General features: G+C 39.5%; 2 protein-coding genes and 1 pseudogene across 4 annotated transcripts in view; 1 reads left to right on the forward strand and 2 right to left on the reverse strand.

The window, feature by feature from the left end:
- Nucleotides 1-4153, reverse strand: LOC109092831 (annotated as a pseudogene).
- Nucleotides 4154-4220: 67 nt separating this feature from the next.
- LOC109092832 (GRB2-associated and regulator of MAPK protein 1) lies at nt 4221-9719 on the forward strand. 2 transcript variants are annotated; one of them, XM_042760563.1, is made up of 7 exons: nt 4221-4533; nt 5498-5638; nt 6204-6334; nt 6578-7756; nt 8242-8411; nt 8509-9158; nt 9266-9719. In XM_042760563.1, the coding sequence occupies exons 1-7, from the start codon at nt 4413-4415 to the stop codon at nt 9295-9297; spliced, it is 2424 nt and encodes an 807-aa protein (XP_042616497.1). In that variant the 5' UTR covers nt 4221-4412; the 3' UTR covers nt 9298-9719. The 2 variants fall into 2 exon arrangements, with proteins under 2 accessions (XP_042616497.1, XP_042616496.1); XM_042760562.1 differs by having other exon boundaries at nt 8509-9719.
- Nucleotides 9720-10498: 779 nt separating this feature from the next.
- Nucleotides 10499-27949, reverse strand: part of LOC109059134 (DNA-dependent protein kinase catalytic subunit-like) — a 39599-nt gene continuing 22148 nt past the window's right edge. For both annotated transcript variants that reach the window (XM_042760564.1, XM_042760565.1), the window contains 40 exons: nt 27749-27886; nt 27538-27657; nt 27305-27448; nt 27015-27166; nt 26704-26835; nt 26377-26488; nt 25751-25881; nt 25506-25655; nt 23274-23447; nt 22781-22879; nt 22418-22628; nt 22103-22295; nt 21721-21930; nt 21490-21605; nt 21276-21407; nt 20983-21162; nt 20571-20782; nt 20345-20483; nt 19853-20041; nt 19514-19738; nt 19248-19356; nt 18468-18570; nt 18157-18319; nt 17150-17324; nt 16806-16990; nt 16286-16466; nt 15960-16117; nt 15443-15654; nt 15280-15367; nt 14946-15089; nt 14586-14793; nt 14409-14476; nt 14105-14325; nt 13937-14029; nt 13745-13825; nt 13536-13607; nt 13207-13408; nt 11630-11818; nt 11256-11395; nt 10499-11016 (listed from right to left, as the gene is read on the reverse strand). In XM_042760564.1, coding sequence (XP_042616498.1) covers nt 10812-11016; nt 11256-11395; nt 11630-11818; nt 13207-13408; nt 13536-13607; nt 13745-13825; nt 13937-14029; nt 14105-14325; nt 14409-14476; nt 14586-14793; nt 14946-15089; nt 15280-15367; nt 15443-15654; nt 15960-16117; nt 16286-16466; nt 16806-16990; nt 17150-17324; nt 18157-18319; nt 18468-18570; nt 19248-19356; nt 19514-19738; nt 19853-20041; nt 20345-20483; nt 20571-20782; nt 20983-21162; nt 21276-21407; nt 21490-21605; nt 21721-21930; nt 22103-22295; nt 22418-22628; nt 22781-22879; nt 23274-23447; nt 25506-25655; nt 25751-25881; nt 26377-26488; nt 26704-26835; nt 27015-27166; nt 27305-27448; nt 27538-27657; nt 27749-27886 — 6156 coding nt within the window. In that variant the 3' untranslated portion in view covers nt 10499-10811. The remainder of the gene's footprint in view (nt 11017-11255; nt 11396-11629; nt 11819-13206; nt 13409-13535; nt 13608-13744; nt 13826-13936; nt 14030-14104; nt 14326-14408; nt 14477-14585; nt 14794-14945; nt 15090-15279; nt 15368-15442; nt 15655-15959; nt 16118-16285; nt 16467-16805; nt 16991-17149; nt 17325-18156; nt 18320-18467; nt 18571-19247; nt 19357-19513; nt 19739-19852; nt 20042-20344; nt 20484-20570; nt 20783-20982; nt 21163-21275; nt 21408-21489; nt 21606-21720; nt 21931-22102; nt 22296-22417; nt 22629-22780; nt 22880-23273; nt 23448-25505; nt 25656-25750; nt 25882-26376; nt 26489-26703; nt 26836-27014; nt 27167-27304; nt 27449-27537; nt 27658-27748; nt 27887-27949) is intronic.

Here is a 27949-nt window from a genome sequence, read left to right on the forward strand (position 1 = left end):
GTCACAAATCAAGCAAGGTAAATTAATATTTGATAAATAAAACTTGATCTATTGTGCTGCCAATGGTAGCAAATTATAGAAAGTGATTTTAATAAGAAAAAAATATAAATGTCAAATGTGCTTTAATGTTGTCTTTGTATTCAAACAGAATAAAACTTCTTGTTCTGCCTTCATCAAAAATATGACCTCAATATAATATGACAAGTGGAATGACTTTACCACACAACCAAAGTGGGACAGCGAAGCAGCAAGCGCTGGCATGAATTTAACAATATTAATAATAATAATTTAAAAAAAATAGACTTGAAAATACTGTAGGTTCTTCCCAAATGATCAAATCATCACATTTGTTCTAACTGTTGGATGAATGATTCATTCGCATTGCTCATCTCCATTAAGTGCTTTAACAAAGGATGATGGGAATATGTCAATCTTCCCGTTGCACTGACCATCAAGCCACTCATCACTGACTGAAAATGAAACAAAAACTCATAATAAAAAGTCAAATAGTTCATGTATTTTATGGCCATATTAGTAAATTACAAGTATCACAGTTTCAATTCCTACCTTTGCAAAGAACCGATGACGTTTCCCTGTTTGAAATCCAGATCCTCTGGGGTAGAAGAGGCATAAGAGTACAGAGCCACCACTTTCTCATGAGGTACACTTTTATCCTTTCAGACAGCAGTTTTGGGAAGTGCCAAAAAATATATTTTGGGGTTAAGTTACTGGTAAAGCTAAACAGCAGTACGTCTTATTTTAATACTACTATTTTTAAGTTTAGTGTACAGTCAGCTGTTATAGATAAGCAATATTATGCTGTTATTTCAATCTTGGTGAGCACAGATGAGTCAAGCTGTTGTATTTTACCTCAGACACTGAACGCCACAGCATAAGACGGTTATCCTTCACACTATTCCACACAGCATCCATTTCAAGTCTTCAAGATTCACTCTCTCATCAAAGTCTTCCTTGGCATAACTGAAAGTCACATTACAACTTCTTTTTTTCCTGAAATGTTTCAATACAGTGTTGGGAATGTTAAAATTGGTATAGTTACCATAAAGTTTACGTTGATGCAGGCAGCTTAAGTTTAGAGCTTACCATCTGAAGAATGACTCATATGATTGTCCATGTGCAATTCTGATGCTACAGTAAACTGAAAGTGCACTTTCACAATGCAGCCTGAGAATTCCCTAGTGTTATTCGTCTGTGAGGAATACAGCAGAGCTTGAGAAATAATCATATTATAATAATCAATCCACAAACATAATGAGGCTATATCTAATAAAAGTTGACCTTTTGATATGTTATGTAAGCAGTGTTTGATAGTTATGTTAGTTGATATCCATTTACTGTTAATAAACTGTGACTATGTCATAATTATGTCGGGAATACTGAACCTTTGCATTCACAGTCTTCAGGCCTTCTGTACCCACTGGTCTGCTAGGTGGTGCTCTTCTTGGTGGAGCTGGTATATCATCATTTTCATTTAATGGTTCAATCTATAAGAGGTCATGTGTGATATTTCTTAATAATGTAGGACACAAAAATAATTTAGCTCTTATGTGAGGAAATAATAGTGGCTTTTGGGGAACAGATGACATGGATTTCTACAAACAACATAATAAATGAAGACTATTATGAAATATGTGCCCTTCAAGTGGAATCAGAATTCTGAGTTTCAAGCACACAGATGATAACGGGAAGTCACATTTACAAGACAAGTGAGAATCTCATAATTTAAGGTGATAATTGCCAGAGAATTGTGACATCTATGATCTATCTATCGACAAATCACAACTTTAATGGTTTGCTTTATGTAACAAAAACATTTTATTGTGATATCATGTAAGTAAGTGATAGAAATGAAAATTTGTACAATTCATTACTCTGTGCCTGTATTTTGGTATTTGGTTTGCAATACTGTAACCATTTGTTCAAAATGCAATTACTGTACCTGCATTGGTTTGGATGTCATTGTAACAATATCCAAGGGTTCAAGGAAGTTATAAGGTACAAGACCCTGCTGGTAATAACGAGAGAGAGAGAGAGATAGAGAGAGAGAGAGAGAGAAAAAATAGGGCATTATCTCTACTTTAACATGGGAGATTTTTTTTTGTTCAGTGTATAATTCCACCTCCCTCTTGCCATAATTTTCTGTTCTCATTGTACTGTCTTCTATGATTAATTTTGAAAACAAAATATACCAAAATCTGTCTTCTTGTTGAAAACAACAGATGCCCAGTTGTCAGCTCCTTTCTGAAGAATGAAGACAATGTTTCCAGGCAACACCGCCAGCTCCTCTTTGGTCTCAGGATAAGACTCACAGAGAACAGTGTGTGGCTCACCATCAAATACCCTGATGATAATGACATTTATGTAAAACAAGAGGACAAAACAATACAAAAACTCTATGAACTGCAAATACATATAAGCTCTAAAGAGTTAAAGGTTAAGATCCATTAAATATTGTTCTTCATGTCCATGACCCCAAACTAGTCTTACCTTAGTACTTCTGGGACTTATGGTGTAGATGGAACATTGTCAACCTAACAATACACAAATTAATGCATTGCCCTGTGGTCATCAAAATGATTTTGTTTTAGTGATAACATGTTAAGAACTTCATTACTTACTTGACTTATTAACGACACTACTTACTTGAGGCTGAAGTGGAGCAAACCCAGAAAACTCATCTGTGGGTACAACAGAAGATACAACCTATAAACAAAAAACAATATGATCTGTTTATCTTATTTACTGGCCAAACAGAAAAGGGGTCTCTTCAGTAACATTGCACACTGTATTGATGTGATAATGGGGATGCTGGGTACCTTGGCTTTTCCAAGATAATCCTTTTTCTCCAGCTCTGCAGCATAATTCTTACTGGGTTTGAACAGCAGCCCTGCTCGAATCTCTACCAAAGGGAAGAGCTTCTACTTCTGAAAAAAGGAAATCACAGTGTTTATCAATTTTAAAACAACACATCAAGACAATCACCACATACAGTTTAATATAACAGGTAAGGGTATGCTGGTGCAGCAATTATAAAATATGTCATTAAAATTCTTACAAAGAATGCTACAAGAAGTACAAGGATGTAGAAGGATGACTAGTGACGAGTAGAAGACTAGTTAATAAAGACAGCCAATGTAGAAGAAGATCTTGGAGCTTTTCTCCTCAATGTTGAGGAATATCCCGAGAGCAGAGTCTGGGTGTCTTTGCTCCACACAAGCCACGGCCTCGTCCCACTGACGGAGAGGGCTCACAAATGACATGCTCCCTCAGAAGACTATTAGCAATGAACAAATAAACGCTGTTGTTCTCTGTTGTGAGCCCAGCAGAGGCAATCTGAAACTTAAAAACATGCACGATACCCTCATGCCTACCATGGTGCTAAATGATTACCAGTGTATTTTGGTATTTTCATGGTATTCCACTTCCTGAACAAAACAACAACCTTTAAAAACCAGGGTCAATACACATCACTTTCTGATTTAGGTTAAGTGTTTACCAAAAAAGAGGTTCACGTGCTCTGCAGCAGCTGGAATGTCCTTCATCATCATATTCCAAATAAAGACAATCACATTATTTTCCTACAGGCTCTTATGATGTCCACAATCCCTTATCATTCAGCTTAATTCACTTTCTGCGAGGTAATTTAATCAATGCGATGTTCTTGACATCAGTATACAAGCAAGCACTGAATTTTAAGATGTGGGTCATGAGATCATCTGTATATTTAGTGTGTTCATCACTATCCTAAACGTCTTTCTTATGATAGCTCGACTTCTAAATCAACGAAAACAGAACGAAACATCGTCAGCATGATACTGTCCAAAAGAACATGATACTTCTGTGTTAGTGATAGTTAAGTCCAGGTCAGAGAAGTGCACATCTATGAACACTTTTAAGATTAAAAGTCTTGTTTTGTACTACACTCGTACCTATCAGCAGATGCCTCTCTCCAAGTTATAAGATTGCAGAGATTTGCGAGTGATTTACACATTTTGTTCATTTCCAAACAGCCCTTGAAATGTATTTAAATCTATAAAATGTAAAAAAAAGAGAGAGAAAAAAAACGTGTTTATTTAGGTTGTTTGTTAAATGTCTTTTGAAAAGTCAGTTAAAAACCCAGGTAGAGTCTTTATGGCGCTGGTTGCCCGAGCAACCGCTGGAGCGACAGGGAAGAGGAAGTAGCCACTCCAGCTTCAAGATCGCTACGGTCTGGATTCATGGCATTTCCTGTCAGTGTAAACAGACAGTCGGCTGACATGGCTTCACTTACAATGCACGACTGCCTTTGAGTAAACAAAAGGACATCTAACGAAGCTTTCTCCATGAAAGAGCCATTCTTCACTGCAGATGCATGCTGCGGTGGGTTAACGTGCTGATGTTAGCAAGCTAACATGGACCTTGGATCAATGCTCTACAACAGTTTGAAAGATGTAACATGGAGTACGACGACACTGCCCTTGGATAGACTTGTTAGTGCCTACAGACTGCCGCAGATTGTGAAGCTGGACAGCGGTAAGGTTTGTGCTGAGTTGTGTTGGTGTTGTGTTGTTGTGTAGCAGCGGCGGCAGCTGCGCGTGGGCGGGCGCGCTCCTGTGGAATTCCAATAATTAGCCGCTTCGCGCGCTAAGCTAACGCGAGCCTCCACTCCATGAACACATTCAGCGGAATACCTGAGTGGAGGGCTGTACTGACATAACTTACACAGTCTACATCAAAAGTGATGCGTTTAGAAATTGTTCTGATTCGAATACAGACCAAACAGCCATGTAAAAACGCGAAAAAGAGATGCAGAGATTTTAGCAAGCTAACGCAAATTAGCCAGAGGCCAGAGAGTTGACTCCACTCCATAACATTTAACGTGTATCATCTATTAAAAACCTCTTTGAGTTTTCTAACTAGACAGTGACCCCCGCAACACCCTCAATTCTGAAACTTTAGAAAGAAGCCCAAACAAGTTCAGGAATATTTACAGTTTGGCGAGGTGCTTTTAATCCTCGAGAAATTCTATTCGTAAAGCACGAGTAATATAGTCTGATAACTTCACAGAGTTGTTTGTTAATCACTGCTTCATTATAAAGTGATTGCAGTGTAAGTGCTGTTGTGTGTGAGCTGAACTCTGCGTAAAGATGGAGGAAGTCACAATGTCAGGGGAACTAGATCATTATCATTATGGGAACTGGGGCACTATCATTAGACTCTCTGATCTAACTGATCCCTTAGGAGTGCTCACTGGGCACATCATCCATCTCGCCTCTCTTATTAGTTTATGTGATTGCTCTACTAACAAATACTGTATCTTGTCAGTATATAAATAAGAGTCAGTTATGCCCTTCATGTTATTTGAAATCTGTTTTGTAGTGGGCTGACAGTTATACCTTTAAGCACCACTTAACTGTTGTATGATTTTTATATATCTTTACAAAATTACACTATTAAGGTCACTGTTCCACACTGATGTGATATTGTTTTGCCTCAGGGGAATCGGTGGAAGGGCTGAGAGAAAATGACTACCTCTTGATTCATTCATGCCGGCAATGGACCACAATTACCGCCCATAGCCTAGAGGAGGGCCATTATGTCATCGGACCGAAAATCGAGATCCCTGTCCATTATGAGGGTAAAGCCACTCAGTTGTTGTAGTGCAGCATGTACTGTATCTAGAAATGTCTTTCATTCTTTCTGAAACTTTATGTATTTTCAAAAAGAAGGCAAAGGCAAAAAAAGTTAGTCTGCTATGATTCACTGTTTTCTTGCTACTTTTTAAACCTGGAGCAGCAAAACTGTGCTGCTGTATTTCCCATCTGCTTTTAGTTTGAGTTCATTAGCTAATTGGTCTCTTCATAATAGATATTCCTCTGGCTATGGAGAGGGTCCAGTTGGCCACTTAAGGAAAAAAGACCTTTCTTTGAATTTGGTTCATACAGACCTAGCATACTGTTTATTTTATGTACTTATTTCACTGTTGCAGCATTTTTAGATAATTTGGGATATTTTTTTTTTTTTTTGCAGTTCAACCTACCCAAATTTAAATAATTACTTTTATTTCTTTACTTTTAACTGAAATGGCCAAACATCTAGATGAAATATGTATCATTTGAAATAATGTATATATAATATGAAAGCATGGCAATGATGTCATAAGGATGAGGTTACAAAATTGCTCTGTTTGCTGTTTGTTACAGGCCAGTTTAAGCTGCTGGAGCAGGACAGGGACATTAAGGAGCCAGTGCAGTACTTTAACAGCGTGGAGGAGGTGGCCAAAGCATTCCCTGAGCGAGTTTATGTCATGGAGGAAATAACCTTCAATGTCAAGGTCTGGTTTTGTGCTTGCAGCAGGCAGTGTTTTTGATTTAGACCCCCTGCACTAATGTATCTTAGTATTGGCATAACCTAATATGCCTTAATCAGAATGGTTCTCAGGCATTGTGTGTGTGTAATGTGAAATATCTATTCAACAATTCAAAATGTATAGCAGTCCAATGTCTTCTGTAACACTAGCATTATTTAGAATACATTTTTAGTTTAGTTGTTCAGATTGCTGTCGTCATTCTCCTAGATGGCATCAGGAGAATCCAATGAGGACACGGAAGTGTACAACATCACGCTGAGCACTGGGGATGAGCTGACACTAATGGGCCAGGCTGAGATCCTCTATGCCAAAACATCACGAGAAAAGTCACGCTTCAACACAATCTTCAAACGCATCGGCAAGCTTAACTCCATCAGTAAGCTTGGTCGCGGAAAGATGCCCTGCCTTATCTGCATGAACCACCGCACCAACGAGAGCATCAGCCTGCCTTTCCAGTGCCGCGGTCGCTTCAGCACCTGCTCCCCGCTGGAGCTACAGATGCAGGAAGGAGAACACACTATTCGCACGATTGTGGAGAAGACCAGGTTACCTGTAAATGTCATGGTGCCCAGCAGCCCGCCACGTAATCCGCATGACCTCCATTTGATCCGTGAAGGCCACCGATACAAGCTGGTCAACATCCAGACCAAGACAGTGGTGGTGTGTTGTGCATTACGTTCGAACAAAATACTGCCAGTGCACTTCCCTTTGCACGTGTCCACAGCACTGCCTCGTTTACTGGTGCCTGAAGGGCTGCTTCAAGGAGAAGCCTGGCTGGAGACAGTGGTCCACCGCTGGTTTGCTTACTGCCAGGAGCAGTTTGACATTGATGACTACTCTAGGGCAGTCCGTGATGTGCGGGTGGATTGGATTGAGGATAGCAAAAGCCCGAAAAAAAGTAGTGCAGGTGGAACGGGAAGTGGGAGTGCCATCTGCAACAGCAGTGGAAGCGATGGCTGCCCCTCACACATGCATTTGCCAAGTTCTCTAAGCTCAGCCAGAGATGAGCTCACACAGTCATTTCATCGCCTGTCTGTCTGTGTCTACGGTAACAATCTCCATGGGAACAGTGAGGTGAATCTTCAGGGCTGCGTTAGCTTATGTGGAGATTGTGTGCCAGCAGAACCTCCGGATGCAGATTATCTGTTCCCTGAGCTGCAGGAGAGTTCTTCTGGCTCCCTTAAACCAGACGTGCCGTACGAGGAACTTTGGTTGGATCATGTTAAGAACCCTGGATGTGCGCTAGACCACGCTGAGGGGGTCCGAAATTCGACTGTCTCTGGCTGTACGACTGTACTGCCATACCCCACAGCAGGCCCCACCAGCGCCTCGCTTGGTGCAGATGTCAATCTACCTCCACCTCCGGTGCCTCCAAAGTCTGAAGCTGTGAGTTCTTTTATACTAGATAAATCTTAATAGTCTGAATCAAAATGATTTTTAAAAATCCTTAACCAGTAAAACACACTACTGGAAGAATCACTGCTTGAACTACTGCTCAAATGGGAACCTTGATATCAAGTTTACATTAAAGTGTTTGTAGAAATCATTATTCGTTGATTCTCCTGAATTAAAAAAAAAAACAAAAAAAAACTTATTTTAAGGTTATTTGTCTGTTTTCCACATTCGGATAAGGCAAAGTTTATTCTGGGCTTACATAGTGACTTATTTGTGTACTCTGTTGGTCAGTCACTACAGGTCTAATTATTTTCCAAATAGGAGCAAAGGTTACATTTCGTATGTTTTCAAGGTCTATTTGATCAGTTTGCACAGCCTGTCTGAAGAAATCTTTATCTGTGTTCATTCACTCCTCAAAGTAAATGCAATATTCACATTTCTAGAGCCATACAGTTTTTTTCTTGTTACCTTTGCAGGTGAAGGAGGAGTGCCGGTTGTTGAATGCTCCACCGATTCCACCGCGGAGCTCCAAGCAGGCAGGTTCAAGCAGTGCCACAGTGCCATACCCTCCTGCCAAGCCACGTCAGACAGAAACCCGCTCCCCAAGCCCAACACTATCCTATTATTCATCCGGCTTACACAACATGTGAGTTATGCACTGTTTTGATTGACAAAATGGACATTGGTTTTATGTGAACTGCACTACTTATGACTGAACGATCCTCTTCTCCATCTCTCAATAGAGTTGGAGAGGGTGAGTCTCAGAGTGAGTCAGATGATCAGAACCATGCATGTTACCCATGTAACTGGATCAGACCAGATGCCAGTGAAAGCTCCAAGCCTCACCCTTGCCTCAATCCTTCGGTCGATGCCTCTTTCTCCCGCCTTTCCTGGCCAAACGATTTCTATGGTGCAGACTCGTATAAAGGTGAGGACTTCCCGTCGGTCCACTGCCGGAGTTACTCTAGTTATCCTCGGAAGAGGACCCCTGGTACTCCTAAGGCTTGTCCCTCAGGTTTGTTTGACTTCAACAAGCGAGCGAATGGTGAGGGGGGCGCTGCGGCCTCCAAGGCTCAACAGGTTTCCCAGTCTGCCCAGTTTTGCACCAAATCCACCAGCTACACCATGGAAGTGTGCAGAGACAAATCCACAGAGGAATGTAACACTAAGCAAAACCAGTCCTGCCCTGTCTTGCCTCCAAGAACCCCTAAATGTAACGATACAAAGAAAGATGCAGATCCCACTACTACAGCCACAGCCGATGTGGATGCTCTGGAACTGGAGTCCAACAGCTGCTCGCTCGATCGACCGCATCACGGCACTACAGATGTGTTTTCCATTTCGTATCCTGTAGCTACAGGGTTGTCTTGGCAACCACCAAGCAATCTATCAGGTATCTCCATTGAGGAGGTTTCTAAGTCACTACGGTTCATTGGTATGTCAGATGATGTTGTCTCTTTGTTTGTGCAAGAAAAAATTGATGGAAATTTGCTCCTGCAGCTAACGGAGGAGATTTTGTCAGAAGACTTTAAGCTAAGCAAACTTCAAGTGAAGAAACTCATGCAGTTTATTAATGGCTGGAGGCCCAAAATGTAAGGCTGATCAAGCAAGCCAGTCCAGAGCAAAACAGATGCAACGTGCTGGAGCGATGCAGCAGTAAATATTGGCCTTCAGTTTTGCATTAGACAGTTTTGTATCTCAATGCTATGCACAGTCTTGTAATGATTTTAATAGCCGTTTTGTTTAATATATACACATGTATATAAGTCTATATATGAATTGCTTTGTGTATTAACCTGTACCCATCTCTATGTAATCTCTCTGACCTTATGGTACCTGCACAACAGACTTTTGTTTGCTCAAACCCAAAGCCTTTGAAAAACCTGAAGATATTTTGACTCAAACTGTGGCCTACATTTCTTTGGTTGTTAATCAATAAAGACGATTGACTTGATTAGGTGGTTTTTATTACAAATCTTTTTTGTTTACCATTTTAACAAATAGTATTTGCACCTCATTCAAATCAAGTTATCCTTTACCAAGTTGTGACACCAAACGTGGTAGTCACACTAGCTCACTGTAAATGAAAATGCTCCCAGTAACAATTTTTACAATAAAAGTGGAGAGGATGATTTCTCACAATCAATTCATATCAGATTTCGTTGACTGTAGACTTTATGACAATTTTGACTAGTGGTGATGTTTTTTTGACAGCCGATGCCGATATCTTGGAAAGCAGGGTGGCCGATAATATTATTTTTAATTTTAATTAATATTTAAGAAATCTGAAATAATTTGACAATGGATTAAAAAATAAACGTATAAAATAAACATACTTTAGATGACAAAGTATTTTTCACAAATATATATTTAATAAAAATATAATTAAAAAGGAAGTAAACACTAACCAACAGGTTTGTGTGCATTGGGAATCATATTTTTCAAATAAAGCCAGGGTAACACTCATTTCACATCCAGCACACAGTGAAAGTGACATGAATAAGACAGTGGGCAAATGCATAAAGCGCAGCATAATTTGAAATCATGAGTTTAAAGTTTAAAGCATTCAATTCACACAGACCGACCGTCAGACAGAGAACACGAGATCATGCCGGATAAAAATGCACACTTCACAAGATCTCACAGCTGGAGTCGACTAAGTTTGCAAGGTTTGTGAAAAGAAATGTTCATTAGTCATTCAAAGATTTGTTTAAATGATATAAATGCGTATTTGCTTAATGCTGAAGCCAAATGAGAAAGTATTATAATGTTTGCCTTTCTATTACTAATAATATAAAAGCAATCGTTATACTTTTTGTATGCATAAATTCCTTTAACCATGCTATCTGATTATTAGACAAACTACTTTCTGCATTAGACAGAAGTGTTAATGACAGTAAACAAGAGGAGGATGTGAGCACTGTGTGCTCAGGCGCCGCTGATCACAGCGCCGTCCAAATAAAAGTCCCGCCTCGAACACATCGGTCAAGCAGAAAAACTTATCATACCACATAATTGTGTTTCATTATGTTAACCACTATTTGGTTCAAATCCATGGTTTCCAGCCTATCCACACCCTGCCCAGTATATTGGGGTCAGTTGCCTGATCGAGCAAGCAGTCTACCTGATCTTCAACACTCAGGTCTTTCTCATTGTGTCGAGCTCGTATGTTGTGTTCTTTTTCGCCTCGGGCAACAGCCAACATTCCCTTATATTCTGCGGTCTTCTCAAATCCAAGACAAAGCTCCTCACTAAAACATCAACAAACCAACATGGTTAGAAATGTGTTTTTCTGGAAATTACAACTGGTATGTTTTGTCATCCATAAAACTATTCTGAAGTCTTCGCAAGAAAAAAAAAATAATTTAATGCAAGTGGCTGAACTTAATTACAAATGATCATGATATGCTGCCAATGTAAGTGTTAAAATGGTCATGTATATTTGCCAGAAATCCACAAAAATGAGAGTTGTGTGGTTGGATCTATCTACCTTGTTATAACTGAGGGATTGGCTCCCTCTAGCTTCCGGCGAGCAAAGTTGACCTTCTGTAGAGGGAACCAGTTTATTTCTTTGGTGTTCACACTCTCTGTCCAGGTACCTCCTTTCTTCAGCTGCTTCAGCTCAAAGTTCTGTAACACGAGAAATAGTGCTGTTGTCTTTCACAATTCAGTTAGCCTGTCTCTTTGATAATGACTTAAAAAGCCTCAACTCTTAGGTGGGGAAAAATGGAAAATGTTAAACAGGTCTACTATGAGGGCAGGTCACTTTGATGATTACATCGAGGGCTACCTGTATGTGGCAATTAGGAAAGCAAGCTATTTGTTTCTGTTTGCATGGTTATAATCTGCTTTGAGTTGTTCTACCTTCCAGTCAAGTGAAGGCTCCTTCACAAACACATCCATGGTGTTGAGCAGCAGGTCTGGGTCATTTCTGAAGGCGCGCAGTGAGTGTACCATCACACTCTGGATGAGACCAGACTCTCCCATGGGTTGCATCAAGTTTATAAACTGCCGTGTCAGCCTAAATGGCATCAGTTCAGGCACTTGGAGGAACTACATGCAACATGTAACACAGGTTATTGTTCTTAACTCTTAATTAAACCACCAAGTCTAGCTGTTCATCATTCTTATATGTCTAAATTGGTACAGTAACTACAGGTCCTTCTCCAAAAATTAGCATATTGTGAAAAAGTTCATTATTTTCCATAATGTAATGATAAAAATTAAACTTTCATATATTTTAGATTCATTGCACACCAACTGAAATATTTCAGGTCTTTTATTGTTTTAATACTGATGATTTTGGCATACAGCTCATGAAAACCCAAAATTCCTATCTCAAAAAATTAGCATATTTCATCCGACCAATAAAAGAAAAGTGTTTTTAATACAAAAAAAGTCAACCTTCAAATAATTATGTTCAGTTATGCACTCAATACTTGGTCGGGAATCCTTTTGCAGAAATGACTGCTTCAGTGCGGCGTGGCATGGAGGCAATCAGCCTGTGGCACTGCTGAGGTGTTATGGAGGCCCAGGATGCTTCGATAGCGGCCTTAAGCTCATCCAGAGTGTTGGGTCTTGCGTCTCTCAACTTTCTCTTCACAATATCCCACAGATTCTCTATGGGGTTCAGGTCAGGAGAGTTGGCAGGCCAATTGAGCACAGTAATACCATGGTCAGTAAACCATTTACCAGTGGTTTTGGCACTGTGAGCAGGTGCCAGGTCGTGCTGAAAAACGAAATCTTCATCTCCATAAAGCTTTTCAGCAGATGGAAGCATGAAGTGCTCCAAAATCTCCTGATAGCTAGCTGCATTGACCCTGCCCTTGATAAAACACAGTGGTCCAAAGTACTTTTTTCGGATGAAAGCAAATTTTGCATGTCATTCGGAAATCAAGGTGCCAGAGTCTGGAGGAAGATGGGGAGAAGGAAATGCCAAAATGCCTGAAGTCCAGTGTCAAGTACCCACAGTCAGTGATGGTCTGGGGTGCCATGTCAGCTGCTGGTGTTGGTCCACTGTGTTTTATCAAGGGCAGGGTCAATGCAGAAGGATCTGCAAAAGGATTCCCGACCAAGTATTGAGTGCATAACTGAACATAATTATTTGAAGGTTGACTTTTTTTGTATTAAAAACACTTTTCTTTTATTGGTCGGATGAAATATGCTAATTTTTTGAGATAGGAATTTTGGGTTTTCATGAGCTGTATGCCAAAATCATCAGTATTAAAACAATAAAAGACCTGAAATATATCAGTTGGTGTGCAATGAATCTAAAATATATGAAAGTTTAATTTTTATCATTACATTATGGAAAATAATGAACTTTTTCACAATATGCTAATTTTTTGAGAAGGACCTGTATTTGTACCTGTACTTGTCACCTTACAGAATCATTGAACTGTCAGTCAAACAAACTACTGAATACTAGACAAAAAGCCCACCTGTGTGGCTGATCCAAAAGCATGACCGAAGTCGATGCCGATCATACCGCCAGTCTCTGTGTTAATCATGAAGTTAGAGAGATGCCGATCACCAATGCCCAGAATCCAGTGACTGATGCAGAGCACAGCATGAGAGCTGCTGAAATGCGACCTTAGTGAAAGAAAGGCTTCAGGAGTGGTACTCATCCTCACAAAAGCACACCTGAAAACAAGCATTCATGCCCTCATTAATTCCTTTTAGAATTAGGACAAACATCAATGAATTACTATTTGATCATCATAAAATTAAAATACTGCAATGTATAATGCAAAGAGAAATTCTGGCATACTTTAACAAGTCATTAGGAATCATCTGCTCAATGCTCCTAAAGTTTCTCACAGTGTCCACACGTTTTGCTTTCCTGTAGGGAATCCAGTGTAAATGCATTAAGAAGTATTAATATCATTTATACAAGGACAATTTATACAGTACATGTTCTAAAGCCATTGTAGAATGCTGAGTCACTGACCCTTGGCAAGTGATGAAGTGCTGACTTACTTGTACATTTCAGCATATTGTCTAATGTAGTGCAACTTCCCAGCAACTTTACTGATCCATTCATCATAGGACTTTTTAGCCCTAAAATGCATTAAACCAAAGTAATGCTTAATGCACTCAATGCAGGGTATGAAAGCAGAAACTCTGAATGATGATTTGTTTTATTTGCTGGAATAAGGAATAAATATTCACTTCGTAACTCTCCTCCGCTCCTGTACAGTCCTTCTACTGAAGAGGAAGTCTTCCAGAGTGCGGGTGTTCTCCATCCACTCAATCAGGCCAATCCTGTAAACACAGCATACATTAAAGACCCCAAAAGACCAGCACACAAGTTGAGTCATGAGAAGCCCATCCACGTACCTGCTCGTGATGGGAATGACCTGATAAGTGCGGAGTGCCAGGCTCCGCTGAGAACAGGCAGTGTCCTGATTGAGAATCATGTTCATCACGCCAAAGAGCTGCTCGATGCGCTGGTCCTGTCGCAGGTCCTCGCAACCCTTCACTAGGAACGGATAATCCCGCTCGTCATCTCCTCGAATGATGATGTGCTTCGGCCGACGAATAGATGGCATAACCTTTACCTAAGTTTGAGAAGATGAACTGTTACACACTGAAAGAATCATGTCAAAATGACATCTAATAATGAGAACATTATTCCTCATACCCTTTCGTCAAAACCTGTGATATTTGCATGATATTCTGGCAAAGGCTTCGATTGGCCATCATATTGACCTGTAGAGGAAAAACCAGAGCCAGAGAAAAGGCACTTACACTAAATGCAGAACTTAAATTAAGTAATGAGAAACAAGTGACATCACACATGTTCATGTTCTGAACTTACCTGGTACCTCCAGTTCATTTTTGAGTGTTTCCGCTTTGAAGCTGCTGAGCCAGGGTGAATATTCCTTCATGTTCCCTGGTTCCTTTTGGAAATCTTTCATTGAGAAAGCAAGGTTGTCCACCTGCTGAATGAACGCCTTATCTTTTGGCCTTTCATACAACTTGGACCCACCAGCACCAAGCAGCGTCTCTACTTTTTTACAGTATTCCTGCAACAAGGATATAAAAATGTAACAGTAGAACAGAAGTATTTGTCTATGTAAGAAATACAGAGAAACCAGCGAAGGCCTGACTAATTATCTCATTACAGTTTTATTTCAATTAATCGTGCAGCCCTAAGTATAAGTATTCTGTTGTGAACCTGAATGAATTTTCTTCTGAAAGATCCAAACCCTGGAGACTTAGAATCATCAAGCATTCCAGCCATTTCCTCATAGAGCTGCTTCATTTTCATTTTGTCCAGGGCTGGTTTGTCCAGCTGATTCTTCACCTCATTCCACCAATCCTGCCAAACCATTACTTGAGAATCAAGACTACCACAATAGCACCATAAAAATGTCACGTCTCAGTAATTTAAGGGTAACTTATAATTACTGTGCCATAGCAGCACCACCTGAAATGGCAATCTGTTCAAGGGTCTGACATCTCAAAACTGGCATAACCAATGGATCTTTCAGGGAAAAAGAATTTTGTACCATGAAAAGCATTTCAGGGTTAGTAAGTTGCTGAAGGGCATCTACAAACTCTTGGACAACGCCACCTTTATCCAGTAATGACTTCAGCCTGGAACACAAACAACATAATGTCAGTATCATGAAGGTCAAAGCCTCTTACGCAGCTACACAGTACTTTACATACTTTTCAACAAACTCCCGATTCCTCTGACCACTCGCAGATTTCTCAAAGGTGTAGTTCTCACTGCTGATCATGTATGGATAGATGAGGGCTTGTGGATAGCATTCTGCGATCTCCTTTATAACATGCTGAACTGCTGTCGCCTGTGGCTTGTCAAGCAGAGCCATCATTTGACTGATCCAGCCAATCAGCATCCAGCAAGGCACACTAACAACCTACCAGGACAAAAAAACATTAAAGAAGCAGATGCTCAAAAATTAATACTTCATGAAGAAGATGAAGGATCAAGCACTGTTACATGATTCACCAAAGTAGTTGTTTATGGTGACCTTGTACATTCAGATTTACCTTTTCTTCTAAAAATATGTAATATTTATTTAACTAGTTTTGTAAAAAGATTTTGTTCAGTGCTTCCGGACACTCTGATTTCCGCTTTGCATCAGGCTTTATTGTGCTATAATGACTGGCTGACCATACTGTGCATGAGCCCTAAAAATCAAAGCAAATGGTCTTCTCACACCTCTCTGACCATGAGGTCCTGGGTTTCTGCAGGGTACAGTTCTACTAGCTGCAGTAGACGAGGAAATCTGAGCCTGGCCTCATCCGAGTGGAGCTTCAATGCCTTCAGCATCATCTTCACTACATGTCCAGGCAAGGACTTCAGTTTAGAACTGATTGCTAGAATCAAACATCAAAAGTGTTGTTATAAGCACATCAACTTCACCTGCAACCCAATACTTGGATGAATTGAATCAAATCTGCCGAGACACTCATAGGGTGCTCTTCGTTAGTTTTAACTTTCTACTAGAATTATGAGAACAGTTGGGTGCTGCACAGTTGCCTCACCCTCTTCTTTCTGTTCACTCTCTCTTAGTCTTCGGTCACAGAAGTTGACCAAGGTCATGTAGGCCTCCACAATACCACGTGTGTTCACATGCTGCTGGCTGAAGGACTGCTCTTCCTCTTCTGCCTTACGTGCAGCACTTCGCAACATCTCTAGAGCCTGCATCTGCAGACCCTCCACCACCTGAGCAGAAAAAACACCCATGATCATGATTCAGATGTCATTAAAACAGCTTTTTAATAAATCTGTATAGATCAGCATTATTAATTTCTGCACAAACTGTAAGAATCTAACCTTGATATCAAAGAGTGCATAGGCTCCTACTTCAAGAGTAAGTAGTAGTGTATTTGCACTTCTTGCTCTTTTCATACTGAGGTCATTAAAAATGTGCAGCTTCAATGCACAGCTAAACATCTCTTTATCAGCTTATTAAAAACATGCCCAATTCTACAATAGCAATTACCTAATTGTGCTTTCAATACAAAACATATCCTAAAACGCTACATCTAAATAACTCATTACCTGGGTGATGGATGAGGCCCCTGACAGTTGGAGAATCTTCTGTACTTTCTCTTCCCCGAGAGTCTCCACAGCAGAAGGACTGTGATCCACAGCTCTGGCCATGAGGTCATAGGTGGTGCCCAGAAGGATCTTCTGGTCACAGAGCATTCGAGCAGATGAGCCTTCACTCTGTCTACCAGCATCAACTGTAAAATAATGTAAATACCATGAAAATCGCTCAATACTCTGGTATTACACTGGTAACCTAAACTTGTTTTCAGCAAAAATTCTATACTTGAAAAGTAAGCCTGGTACAGGGGTTGAAATGATGCGTATTTTATATGACAAGAGGGGATCATTCATACTCAGAAATGGAACAGTCTTGAGCAAAGCATTCATCTTTTCAGCAGATCCAAGGCCAGCGCTTTTTCTGTGAGTGAAACGGCTGAAGCTGTGGACCCAGCGGACCAACCAGTCATCATCAGTCTTTGCATCACAATGAAGTTCCTTCAACAGCTTGAATGCCACCGGAAAATTATTCTGTCAAACAAGTTTAAACAGTCTTAAACAGTTAATGTTGTTCCATGTTACCTTCATGTTGTTCCAAACCCATAAGACCTTTGTTCATCTTCAGAACACAAATTAAGATATTTTTGAGAATACCTTTTTGTGCAAAAAGAAAAAAAAAAGACTTTATACAACTTCAATTCAATTCTTCTCTTCCGTGTCAGTTGATGCACGTTCACGAGAGTACCATGATGTATGCGTTTCTGATGATGCTGTAGGCTTAGAACCTGTAGAGATGATGTAGAACCCGGATGCACTGCACCTTGTTTACAAGTAGAGGAATGCAAATGCATGCATTGCTGTACTTTGTGAATGTGCGTTTACTGACATGGAAAAGAAGAAATTGTTAAATAAAGTCGTTATTTTGTTATTTTTGCACAAAAAGTATTCTTATTGCTTCATAAAATCACGTTTGAACCACTGATGTCACATGGACTATTTTAACAATGTCCTTACTACCTTTCTGGGCCTTGTACATTTCAGTTGCGTTGCTGTCTATGCAGGGTCAGAAAGCTTTCGGATTTCATCAAATATATCTTAATTTGTGTTCTGAAGATGAGCGAAGGTCTTACGGGTTTGGAACAACATGAGGGTGAGTAATTAATGACAGAATTTTCATTTTTGTGTGAACTATCCCTTGAACACATCATATTCAGCTTGCTCCATTCTTCTGTTTCTGTGGTTTAAACACAAAAATATGAGCTTAAGTGATTACTGATGTTGAAAACGATTACATGTTTCGCCCTACAGAAGTAGAAGGTAAGATATTAGGCACCAGCCCTGATATTTTGTAAATCCTGAGCACCTGTTTCCATGCACTGTCAGCCATTTGCAGTTTCATGTTGAACTTGCAGTTCTTCACCAGCGCTCCGAGCTCCTCTCCACTCGCCTGCTCTGCACCATCCACCTCCATGCTGTTTTCAGGGGTGGAAGTCAGTCTCTCCAGAATCTTATCCAAGAAGAAACAACTAAAAACAGAGATGAAAACAAGGGTGGGACATTTTCTCCACAGTTAAGCTTTACAGCATTAGACATTTCAAGGTGAACCATTTCTTTACTACAACAGCACTAAGAAATCTGTATTTCCAGTAAGGTGTTGTAAATTAGCAGACTCACCGAGATGTGATAATGTCATCCCAAACATTCATGGGGTCCAGTTTAGCATCCGGATAGCGGCTGGTCCACCGTCTGATCATGAACTTCAGAGAACTAACTGAGACTGAGAAAAATCAGATACAGTTACACTTCAAGGTGATGCAGTTACTGTGTAACCACACAATTGTGACCCTGGAGCACAAAACCCTGGAGTCTTAAGTCGCTGGGGTATATTTGTAGCAATAGCCAAAAATACATTGTATGGGTCAAAATTATTGATTTTTCTTTTAAATCATTAGGATATTAAGTAAAGATCATGTTCCATGAGGATATTTTGTAAATTTCCTACCGTAAATATATCAAAACTTATTTTTTGATTAGTAATATGCATTGTTAAGAATTCATTTGGACAAATTTAAAGGCGATTTTCTCAATATTTAGATTTTTTTGCACTCACAGATTCCCGATTTTCAAATAGTTGTATCTCAGCCAAATATTGTCAGATCCTAACAAACCATGCATCAAAGGGAAGCTTATTTATTCAGCTTTCATAGGATGCATAAATCTCAATTTCAAAAAATTGACCCTTATGACTGGTTTTGTGGTCCAGGGTCACAATTAATACTGAGCAATATTAATTAACTACATGTACTTACTATAGTTAGGTATACTTTGGGTTAGTTAGTTGTAATATTGCATAATATTCGTATATTACGATTAAAATTATTTAGTCTGCTGGAACCCCCACAACATGGTTATAAATCATCAATTGTTTACCCAGCATTAAGAACAATTACTCACCCTCTCCTGAGATATAATTCAGGAAGTCCTGGATCTCTGTCAGAGCTTGGACAGACTGTAGCACAGTCAGACGGCTGCGATTCAGCAGCGGGTCGATACTAGAGTAGTTCTACATAAAAACATGTTATGTGGGAAAAATATCAGGTATTTGCATTTCTGACATTACTTGTGTTTGTGTCTGTCTGCATGCCTATGTAACACCCCAAATAAAATACATACTTTCTGTGAAACAACTAATTGATTTGTTGGTTTTCATCAAAACAGACCTGCATGAAGACTTGCATGCAGTTGTTGGCGTAGTATTTGGCCCTGTCATAGTCCTCTTGCAGGATGTACAGTAGACTCAGCTCCTGACTGTAATGGGTCTCCATGATGATCTTGTGCTCTTCTGTCTTCATAGCAGCATCAACAAAGCTGAGCAGATCCTGAGATCTCTCCCCCAGCTGCAACTGCTTCAACATACTACGCATCATGTACTGCAGGTATGTTTCCTGTTAGAGACAAAAACATAAGCAATTACTGCAGGATAATATGTTATTTGATAATGGGTGAGATTCCAGATGATACAATGATTCATGGCAAAATAGCCAAATTACTTATAGTACCACATAAAATGGCTCTGTCCACATTTTTTCTAGATTGACAGGTGAGTTGTTGTCGATGTTGAGTGTGGCAAAATACTGCAGAGATTTCCAATTTGTCAGGTGATTATAGGCCTCCAGTGCAGCAATTTCCCAGAAATCTTTCTCCGTGTTTGTGGGCTCTCCATCATTCCAGTCTTCTTTGTTCAGTGCCTGAACAAATCAATTTTTTTTTTGAAAATGTATTTGTATTTACAGAAATTCAGATACATGTTCTGATATGCAGAAATGGAAAAAACAACTTAAACATAAATTAGAATTCTCTAATAGGTGTGTCGCAAAATACCACGTGATATTTATCTGGTACTGCACGAGCACATCATAAAAGGGAAGACAATGACAGAGTGTGTAGCTACTACTGGTGCACAAAATCATTTCAATGGAGATGAAAAGGAAAACAAGGCACACGTTTATGTTTCCATATTGTGTTTGCGACAAGAAAACACACATCAGTACCTCATTATAGAGCTTCACAGCTTCACCATAATCACTCTTTGCCTCTGCTTGCAGGGCCGCGAATGTTATCGACTTCGTGCCAATCTTGCCACTAAAGATTCCTCTGACCACATCATAATCTCCCAAAGACCTGTAAAGTCTACACAGGAATAAGAATCAGTAAAGAACTGTTGAGGCTGTGGCATGATAAACAGTGAGTAACATTTATGAGGGAGTTTGATCTTACTTGGCTAGGTGGATCCATCTTTCTGTGTCAGGTGGCAGCTCTTGTTTGCCTCGTGCTTGTTTTGAGGGAGGTTCCTCTGACATTCCAGTGCCCTGAAGCAAACTCTCCTCCAGTAACAGGATGCCCATGGGCTGCTGCAGACTGGCGAGACAGCTGGCGCTGACGAGAGCCGGCTCAACACCAAGAAGGGCCTTATGATGATAACTCATGCCCTGTAATGCATAAAATGTGCTTGCATCAGGGCTAGTAAGACAATTACCAAGCCCAATAGTCCAATTTAAAGATTTTGTATATTCAAATTTCTGCATTAGACTAAGCAAACAATAGCGCTGTTCAACCCTTGTCTTGCTTACTTCTGCCTCACTGGCTTATAAACACACTTATCACTGCACCGTACACAGTGTGTACACACCTGCACACAAGCAATGAAAGGAGGGAAGTAGACAGTGCTCATGTTGAGGAAGGTGTTCAGGGTCTGCACTAGATCCTTGAGAATGGTTGTTGTTTCTTCACTAGGCTTGGATCGCTCCATTTCAGCCAGCACCCCAGTGAACAGTGAGCTGAATAGCTGCTTCGCCAGTGTGGCATCCCTCTGTAAAACAAATTTAAACAGGAACTGACTTTGTTATAAATTTGTTTATATTTAGTCAATTACTTTCAAACGTGTTGAACACATTGCAAAAATAATCCGGAATCTCAGTGAACCTGTGCCAGAGCCTGTAGAGGGGCGATGAGGCTGCTGTACTGAATCTGGAAATCAGGAAGATCTCCAACTCTATAGCTGCGGTACAGCGTGACCTGAGCATCCTGACGGACCTTCAAATCTGCTCTTCTTTCCTGTAGAACACAGAAAAGAATGTTATATAAAGAAAACATTATAAATGATAATGCAAATGTTGATCTATGAAAGAAGACCTACCCTTTCAGTTCTTTGGGACTGAATTTCTTTCTTGGCGAATTTGTTGTTCTCCGTCCTTTTATCCTTTATAAATCTCCTCCTGAGCCTCAGAATGTCTGCATGCCGCTCCCGCTCAGCTGAGTGAAAACATACCAGTAGAGTTTCACTGAGGAAGTGCTTGATGCTGATCAAGTCCAACCTTTAACAGCGAATTGTCAGAAATCCAATTTAAATAAAATTTCAGTGTCTCACCTGCACTTCGACTGTCTGTTTCGTCACTGGCAGCGGTGAGGCGCTTAGAGCCAAACCCTGCACCCACGGCTCTCCAAGCAGCTTGGGGGCGTTCTGATCTCTTTTTTTTCTCAAACACCAAGAGTGATGATAAAGAATCAGATGAAAGGGAATAATCAGCCAGTGTGTCCACACTGCTCCTGGTTAACCAGTTGTATGCTGAACGGCGTCCTGAAAAAACAAATGTCTATTTTTACACAGAAAGATATGCGAATTGTCATTAGTTAACCTTCAATAAATTTCTCCTCACATCTTTCTGACAAATCTGAGCCTGCTGTTACAAAATCCACTGAACAACACTGTAAGTAAAAAACTAAAGCTCCTTTTATATTTCATGAGGTACCTGAACCAGGAGCCAGAGTCTGAGAGAACTCCAGGGACGTCTGTGTGGCCCTGATCTGAGCCCTCATTGTGGCTGCCTGGCTTCCTGCAGCCTCTGAACCCTGAGTGCCAGAGCCCTGGGTGGCTTGGGTCTCCAGAAACATTGGCGTGAGGACTGTACTCCGCAAACGCCAGTTAGAGTCTATTGCATAGTCCTGGAATACATGAATAGAACAGAAAGCACTGAAATTATGGTCTTGAAAAATATGTTTAATTTAAATGAATCAAACACTAGGTATGATTCAAAGACCCAGGGAAAATAAACAGCAGTTCTTACCTGAAACTTGCACTCAGAGAGCGGGAAATCAAAGATGTTGTGTGTGTATTTAGGGCTGCGACTGGTCATCTCGAGAAGCAGGTCAGTGGCCAGACTGAGGAACTGTTCTTCAATGCGGGACGAATACAGTGACTTCAGCACCACAAGCATGCGCTCCAGTGTGTCTGGAGGTAAACGGCTCTCATTACTCCAGAAGTTACGCACATAAAGCCTAAAGAGAAATCACATAGGAATGAGAGAAATTACTTTAGGGTTGTGTTGATATTGATTTGTGAGAAGATACAAATACAGAAATGCTAATGCTTTTGTTTAAAATTGTGAAAAATCTAAGTGAAATTAAAATGATCAAGCAGGTCTGCTTACTGTAAGCCATGGTTTTTATCTGTCAGCCCCTGAAGGAGAGTTTCTCGAGCTACACTGAGCACTTCAACAGAGGTGCTGTCTTCCATGCTCTCAGAGTCACTGCAAACACATCATTATTTTAATGCACGCTACTGTTCAAAGGTTTGGGGTCACTGTCAGTAAGATTTTTTTAAAGAAATAATTTATTCAGTACAGATCCATTAAATTGATCTTTTACATGGTTGCAAAACTAATTATCACCATTTCCACAAAATGTTAAGCAGCACAATTGTTTTCAACATTTATAACGATAAGAAATGTGTGTTGAGCACTAAATAAACATACTGACAAAAAAAATCTCACCGACCCCAAACTTTTGAATGGTAGTGTACATTTAATTTGAGATGAAACATTAAATGTAAAACAATCAACTGTACAAGTAAAAGAAAAAGAAAAAATTCAGAACAATCTGGAAGACTGAACTAAAACAGGACTGGATTATAGAATCAGTTACCTGTAGTTGTCCTGGATCCACATCAGGATGTCATACATTCTCTCTCTGCAGACAAGAGAAGGGTGAGACACAAATGCTGTGACAGCTCCCAAAATCTCCTGCAGCTCTTCTGGTTTCAGATGTGCCAGGATCTTATGTATGATATCCAGACAAACCCGCTGCCTGCCTTCATCTCTGAAAGACACAGCATGTGATGTGAAGAGGGTTTATCTAAAATACATTATTATTATTATTATTATTGTAGCCTATTTACAATGCACAAACCAGAAGCAACAATATCTGTAGAGAAGGGTTGGCCATTCTCGAAAAAATATCAATTTTATTTCAATTTTCGTTTTTGTGTTTCAGAGGAAAAATCAGTGTTAAGGCATCCCTCAATTACAGACCGTTCTGAAAGAAGAATTTATGAAAACGCGTATAAAATGCTTTGAAAACTTTAACAGAGATGTCTAGAGGGTATTTAATAGGTCTGCCTCCCATGTAAGATTTTTCTAGTTACTAGTCGTTCATTTGTCATTATTCAACTTATCAGAGGTTTATATGAAATTAACATCTATAATCCATAATGAGCCTTAATATATTCCGCGCTCAAGCACATGCATTAAGTTTGCCACAAAGCACAGGCAGAAATACTAATAATTGTAAAAAAAAAAAACACACAAAAAAAGGAGACATTTTATTTATTTATTAATAAACAAATGTTTTCTTGTAGGCTGCAAGATGAAATTCACAGTGCTGACTCTCTCCACATGGACGCGCCTTTAAAGAGAAATACAACCTTCACAGATTACATAATGCTTTCGTTCTGAACTGATTCGTTTAAAAGACATTTCAAGCTTTCTGTAGATATATTTATCATGTATGTGAGACACCACAATTTTAAATTAATTCATTATCAGGAAAAAAATTCAAGTGATCTAGAGGGCGCCTCCCTGTCCTGCATGCGCATTAATAATTTTCGCACAAACACTTGAATATGAATAATAATTCACATTTTGCATATGCATTACAACGTAAATAATTTTTTACATGCAATTATCCAAAATAAAACCAAACAAGATTTGTAATGAAGATAAAACACAAGAATAAATGCTGCGCGTGCACTCAGCATCACTCGCGCCTCGCAAATCTTGCACGCAGACATTTTACACACCTGCATTTAAATGCGGCTGCAATTTTATTTTTTACTTAAATTCTATGTAAGCAAGTAACGGCGGCTCCCTTTAAAATCACTGAAGTTGTCTATTAATGAAGCTCTTTTTTACATCATTTGCACTTTGGTGATTATAATGAGAGAACTTGAGTTTAAACATGAGAACGTTTTATTAATCAGTCCATTCTTTAGACTTTCAATGATTTAGCTAAATCGTGCAGGTTTAATTTATTCGTTTCTTGTTTTAATTAGGCCTAAATAATGGGAACCAAATTATACAGTGCCTTACGTTTTACTAAAATAAGGAAAATAATTTATAAAACACGCAACAATTTCTTAATCAGTGTACAGACAAATATATTTTCCCAAGAAGGTGTCTGTCAAAATTAAGGACAGGTAATGAATAACAAAAATGCATGTTGTTTTATTAAAGGAATTTTAAAATATAAATTAAAATATAGGCCTAATATATGAGAATTGACATTTTGCATATTAATCCATGTAGCCTAGCTCACTAAAATAGGCTACCACTTTTAATGCTCCGATGCAAAGTAAACCACAATTTCTTTTGAATAATATAACACATAATTCGTATTATATAAATAATACTGCACACCTATTAAATGTGTCAAATCTAAAATATGGTGTAATACTGTGTAGCTTAGAGAAAATATAAGCACAGGCTCAGGCACAGGCTCAGGCACAGGCTTGACATTTATCCTGCTTGAATTCGTTCTTAGAAATGCACATAACTTCAAAAGTACCAAACTTTCATCTGTGAAATTTAATATGTTAACTACAGTGTTTTTCTTTCATTTTCCCTGACTGCAGCCGTCAAATGTAACACATCAGCAAGGCAAAACTGACGTCTATTTGCGAAAATGTGCTTTGATGCGCTTGTTTGATAACTTGATTAAAGCGCCTCTCAGCGGTCAAAAGCTGCAAATGCACTTTGCAGACGCCGCGGCGGCGGTACAAGCGGCGGTAGAAGCAACGTTTTGGATGGCCACCTACTGTATTTTACAATCACAGGCATAAAACACATGGAAATGAAATGGGATCCAGCAGTATTATCAGACCTGTGGCTCATGATCTGTGAGAGGCCTTTGGTCTTCAGGTGCAGGTAGATTTCAGGGATGACATCAGCACGACTCAGCACACATTCAAGGCAGTGTGTCTTCAAAATGCCATGCAGCTTTGGCAGCAAATAAAAAACAGGATTTACAAATCTGTGGAATATAAAAAACATAAATAATATTTAAATAAATATCCTTAAGCTTTTAATGGATAGGACTTTATGGAAAAAAAAAAACCCTCGTATCACCGATCCACTAAGGGTGGGAAGTGTTTGGACACTTTGGTCAGGCAAACAATAAATTGTTCATCCACCTCCTTCTTCTTCTTCAAATCCATGAGCTTTGTAACAGTAATATTCAATAAGGGCCCTTTATTTTGCTACAACAAAGAAAAACAACAATTGGTTACTGGACACTATCTAAAGACAACCTTCACAGTGACAACAATATATTGCAATTAGAGCTGGCCGATATATCGCATGTGATTGTCACGCGCATTTCGTCAGTAAAGCCGGTTCCCTAATTACCGCTAAATCGCCATCACTTGCTTTCAAATGGCACGGCATTTAATAGACAGAGCCATAGTTCACTGACAAGCTACGCAATATCGCGTTCATTATTGAAGGCGATTCATCTGCGTCAATGAACGCGATATTGCGTAGCTTGTCAGTGAACTACGACTCTGTGTATTAAATGCCGCGTCATTTAAAAGCAGGTGATGGCGATTTAGCAGTAATCAGGGAACCGGCTTTACTGACGAAATGCGCGTGACAATCACATGCGATATATCGCCCAGCCCTAATTGCAATGTAAAACAACATATCTCAGGTGACTAATGTGATATAGTTTGGCAGGAACAAACAGCCACACATACATTTTCTCTCTCAGTCATGTAGTTTAGGATTAAGCCAATGATCTCAGCAGCTGCTGAGTAAACCTCTTTACATTTGATGAATGACAAGTTGTTGGCCAGTGACTGAAAGTATCTGTAGCATAGGAATTGACAGAGAACAACACTGGTTTTAAATTCAAAGTAATAATTTCAGAAAAAAATATATATGGAAAACATTTGTATGATACATATATCACTAGTATATATGTATATATATACGTATACGTATACGTATATGTGTATATGTGTATATATATATATATATATATATATATATATATATATATATATAAAACACAAGATGTTTACCTGTCATGCTCAATGCCACATGCAGCATCATAAGGAGGAAGATTATTGGCCATTACAATGCCTAAAAGCTGTAGACCAACAGAGTTATCCTTACTGTTGGGATCCATTCCAGCAAACCGTTCATATATCAAACTATGGGCGGAAAAAGAGAAAAATCTCTATGCTTTTGCATCCTTTCATCAATGCATGGTCATTTTAGCATAGAATCACAAAAATCTAAGCCTAGAGTTTCAGAAACTCTGAAATATTTTCACTTAATTTACAAACTACTGGTAATAAATAAAGAACTTTGGTCCATTTGTTTTTCTTACTCATAGGGTATTGTGAGGCAGTCCTTCCAGCATTCCACAACCGTGCGGATAATCTCGAGGTTGTGGCGGAAAACAGCCCGTGTGGAGTGGAAACAGTTCTTAACCAGAAACGTAAGGAGCCTACTGGCAAGAACTTCATCTCGTGTGCTACCCTAAACAGTAAGAGAGATAAAGCAATAAAGCGACAATACAACATATTATTGCAAAATGTATGCAATGTATATATAAATCTTTGCAAATAAAATACACTGAGAATCAATACATGAGTAAAAATACCATCTCATACAGACCTTTGGTGTGGCCACACTTGCCCATGAGAGGACAGTCACCAGAATATCCACTACCATAAAGTGAATGCCCTCTCCTCCATTGCTACTGGAAACCACCAGCTGCACCAGTGGGCCCAGCCAATGCTTTGCATATGGACGAAATATCTGGACATGAAGATGTACATTAAAAACACCACATATACAACATATCAATAAATCCAGAGAGAGGCAAAGAGAACCCTTTGAAGCAGTACCTCTTCAGTATTGATGATAAGTTTGGCTATGAAGAGTCTAATGTTCAGCAGGGAGGATGGATTGTCCAGCTTCCCCTGCAAGAATTTCATCCAGGGAGGAAGTTCACTAGGTGTCACTCCCTAAAACAAAACACAGAAAATCTCCAGCAGTGTTCTGACTCGAAATCTAGGCGAAACTTGTCCATGCCCATGAGGTCATGCTGAGACTGACCTCCTCTATTTTAGGGGTGATGTTGTTACTTTGCATGTGGCGCAGCAGTGCTGTCATATTGGCCATACACTCATGTTGATTCAGCTCATCCATCTCAAGCTCCACAGTCTCATCCTGAGACACAACTTCCTTATGCTCCTAAAAACGTGGACAGTTAATCATAAATTCTTTTTTATGATCTTCTGAAACCTATAATTTCTA

The sequence above is a fragment of the Cyprinus carpio genome, chromosome A7 (assembly GCF_018340385.1).
Source record: "Cyprinus carpio isolate SPL01 chromosome A7, ASM1834038v1, whole genome shotgun sequence".
Lineage (NCBI taxonomy): Eukaryota > Metazoa > Chordata > Actinopteri > Cypriniformes > Cyprinidae > Cyprinus > Cyprinus carpio.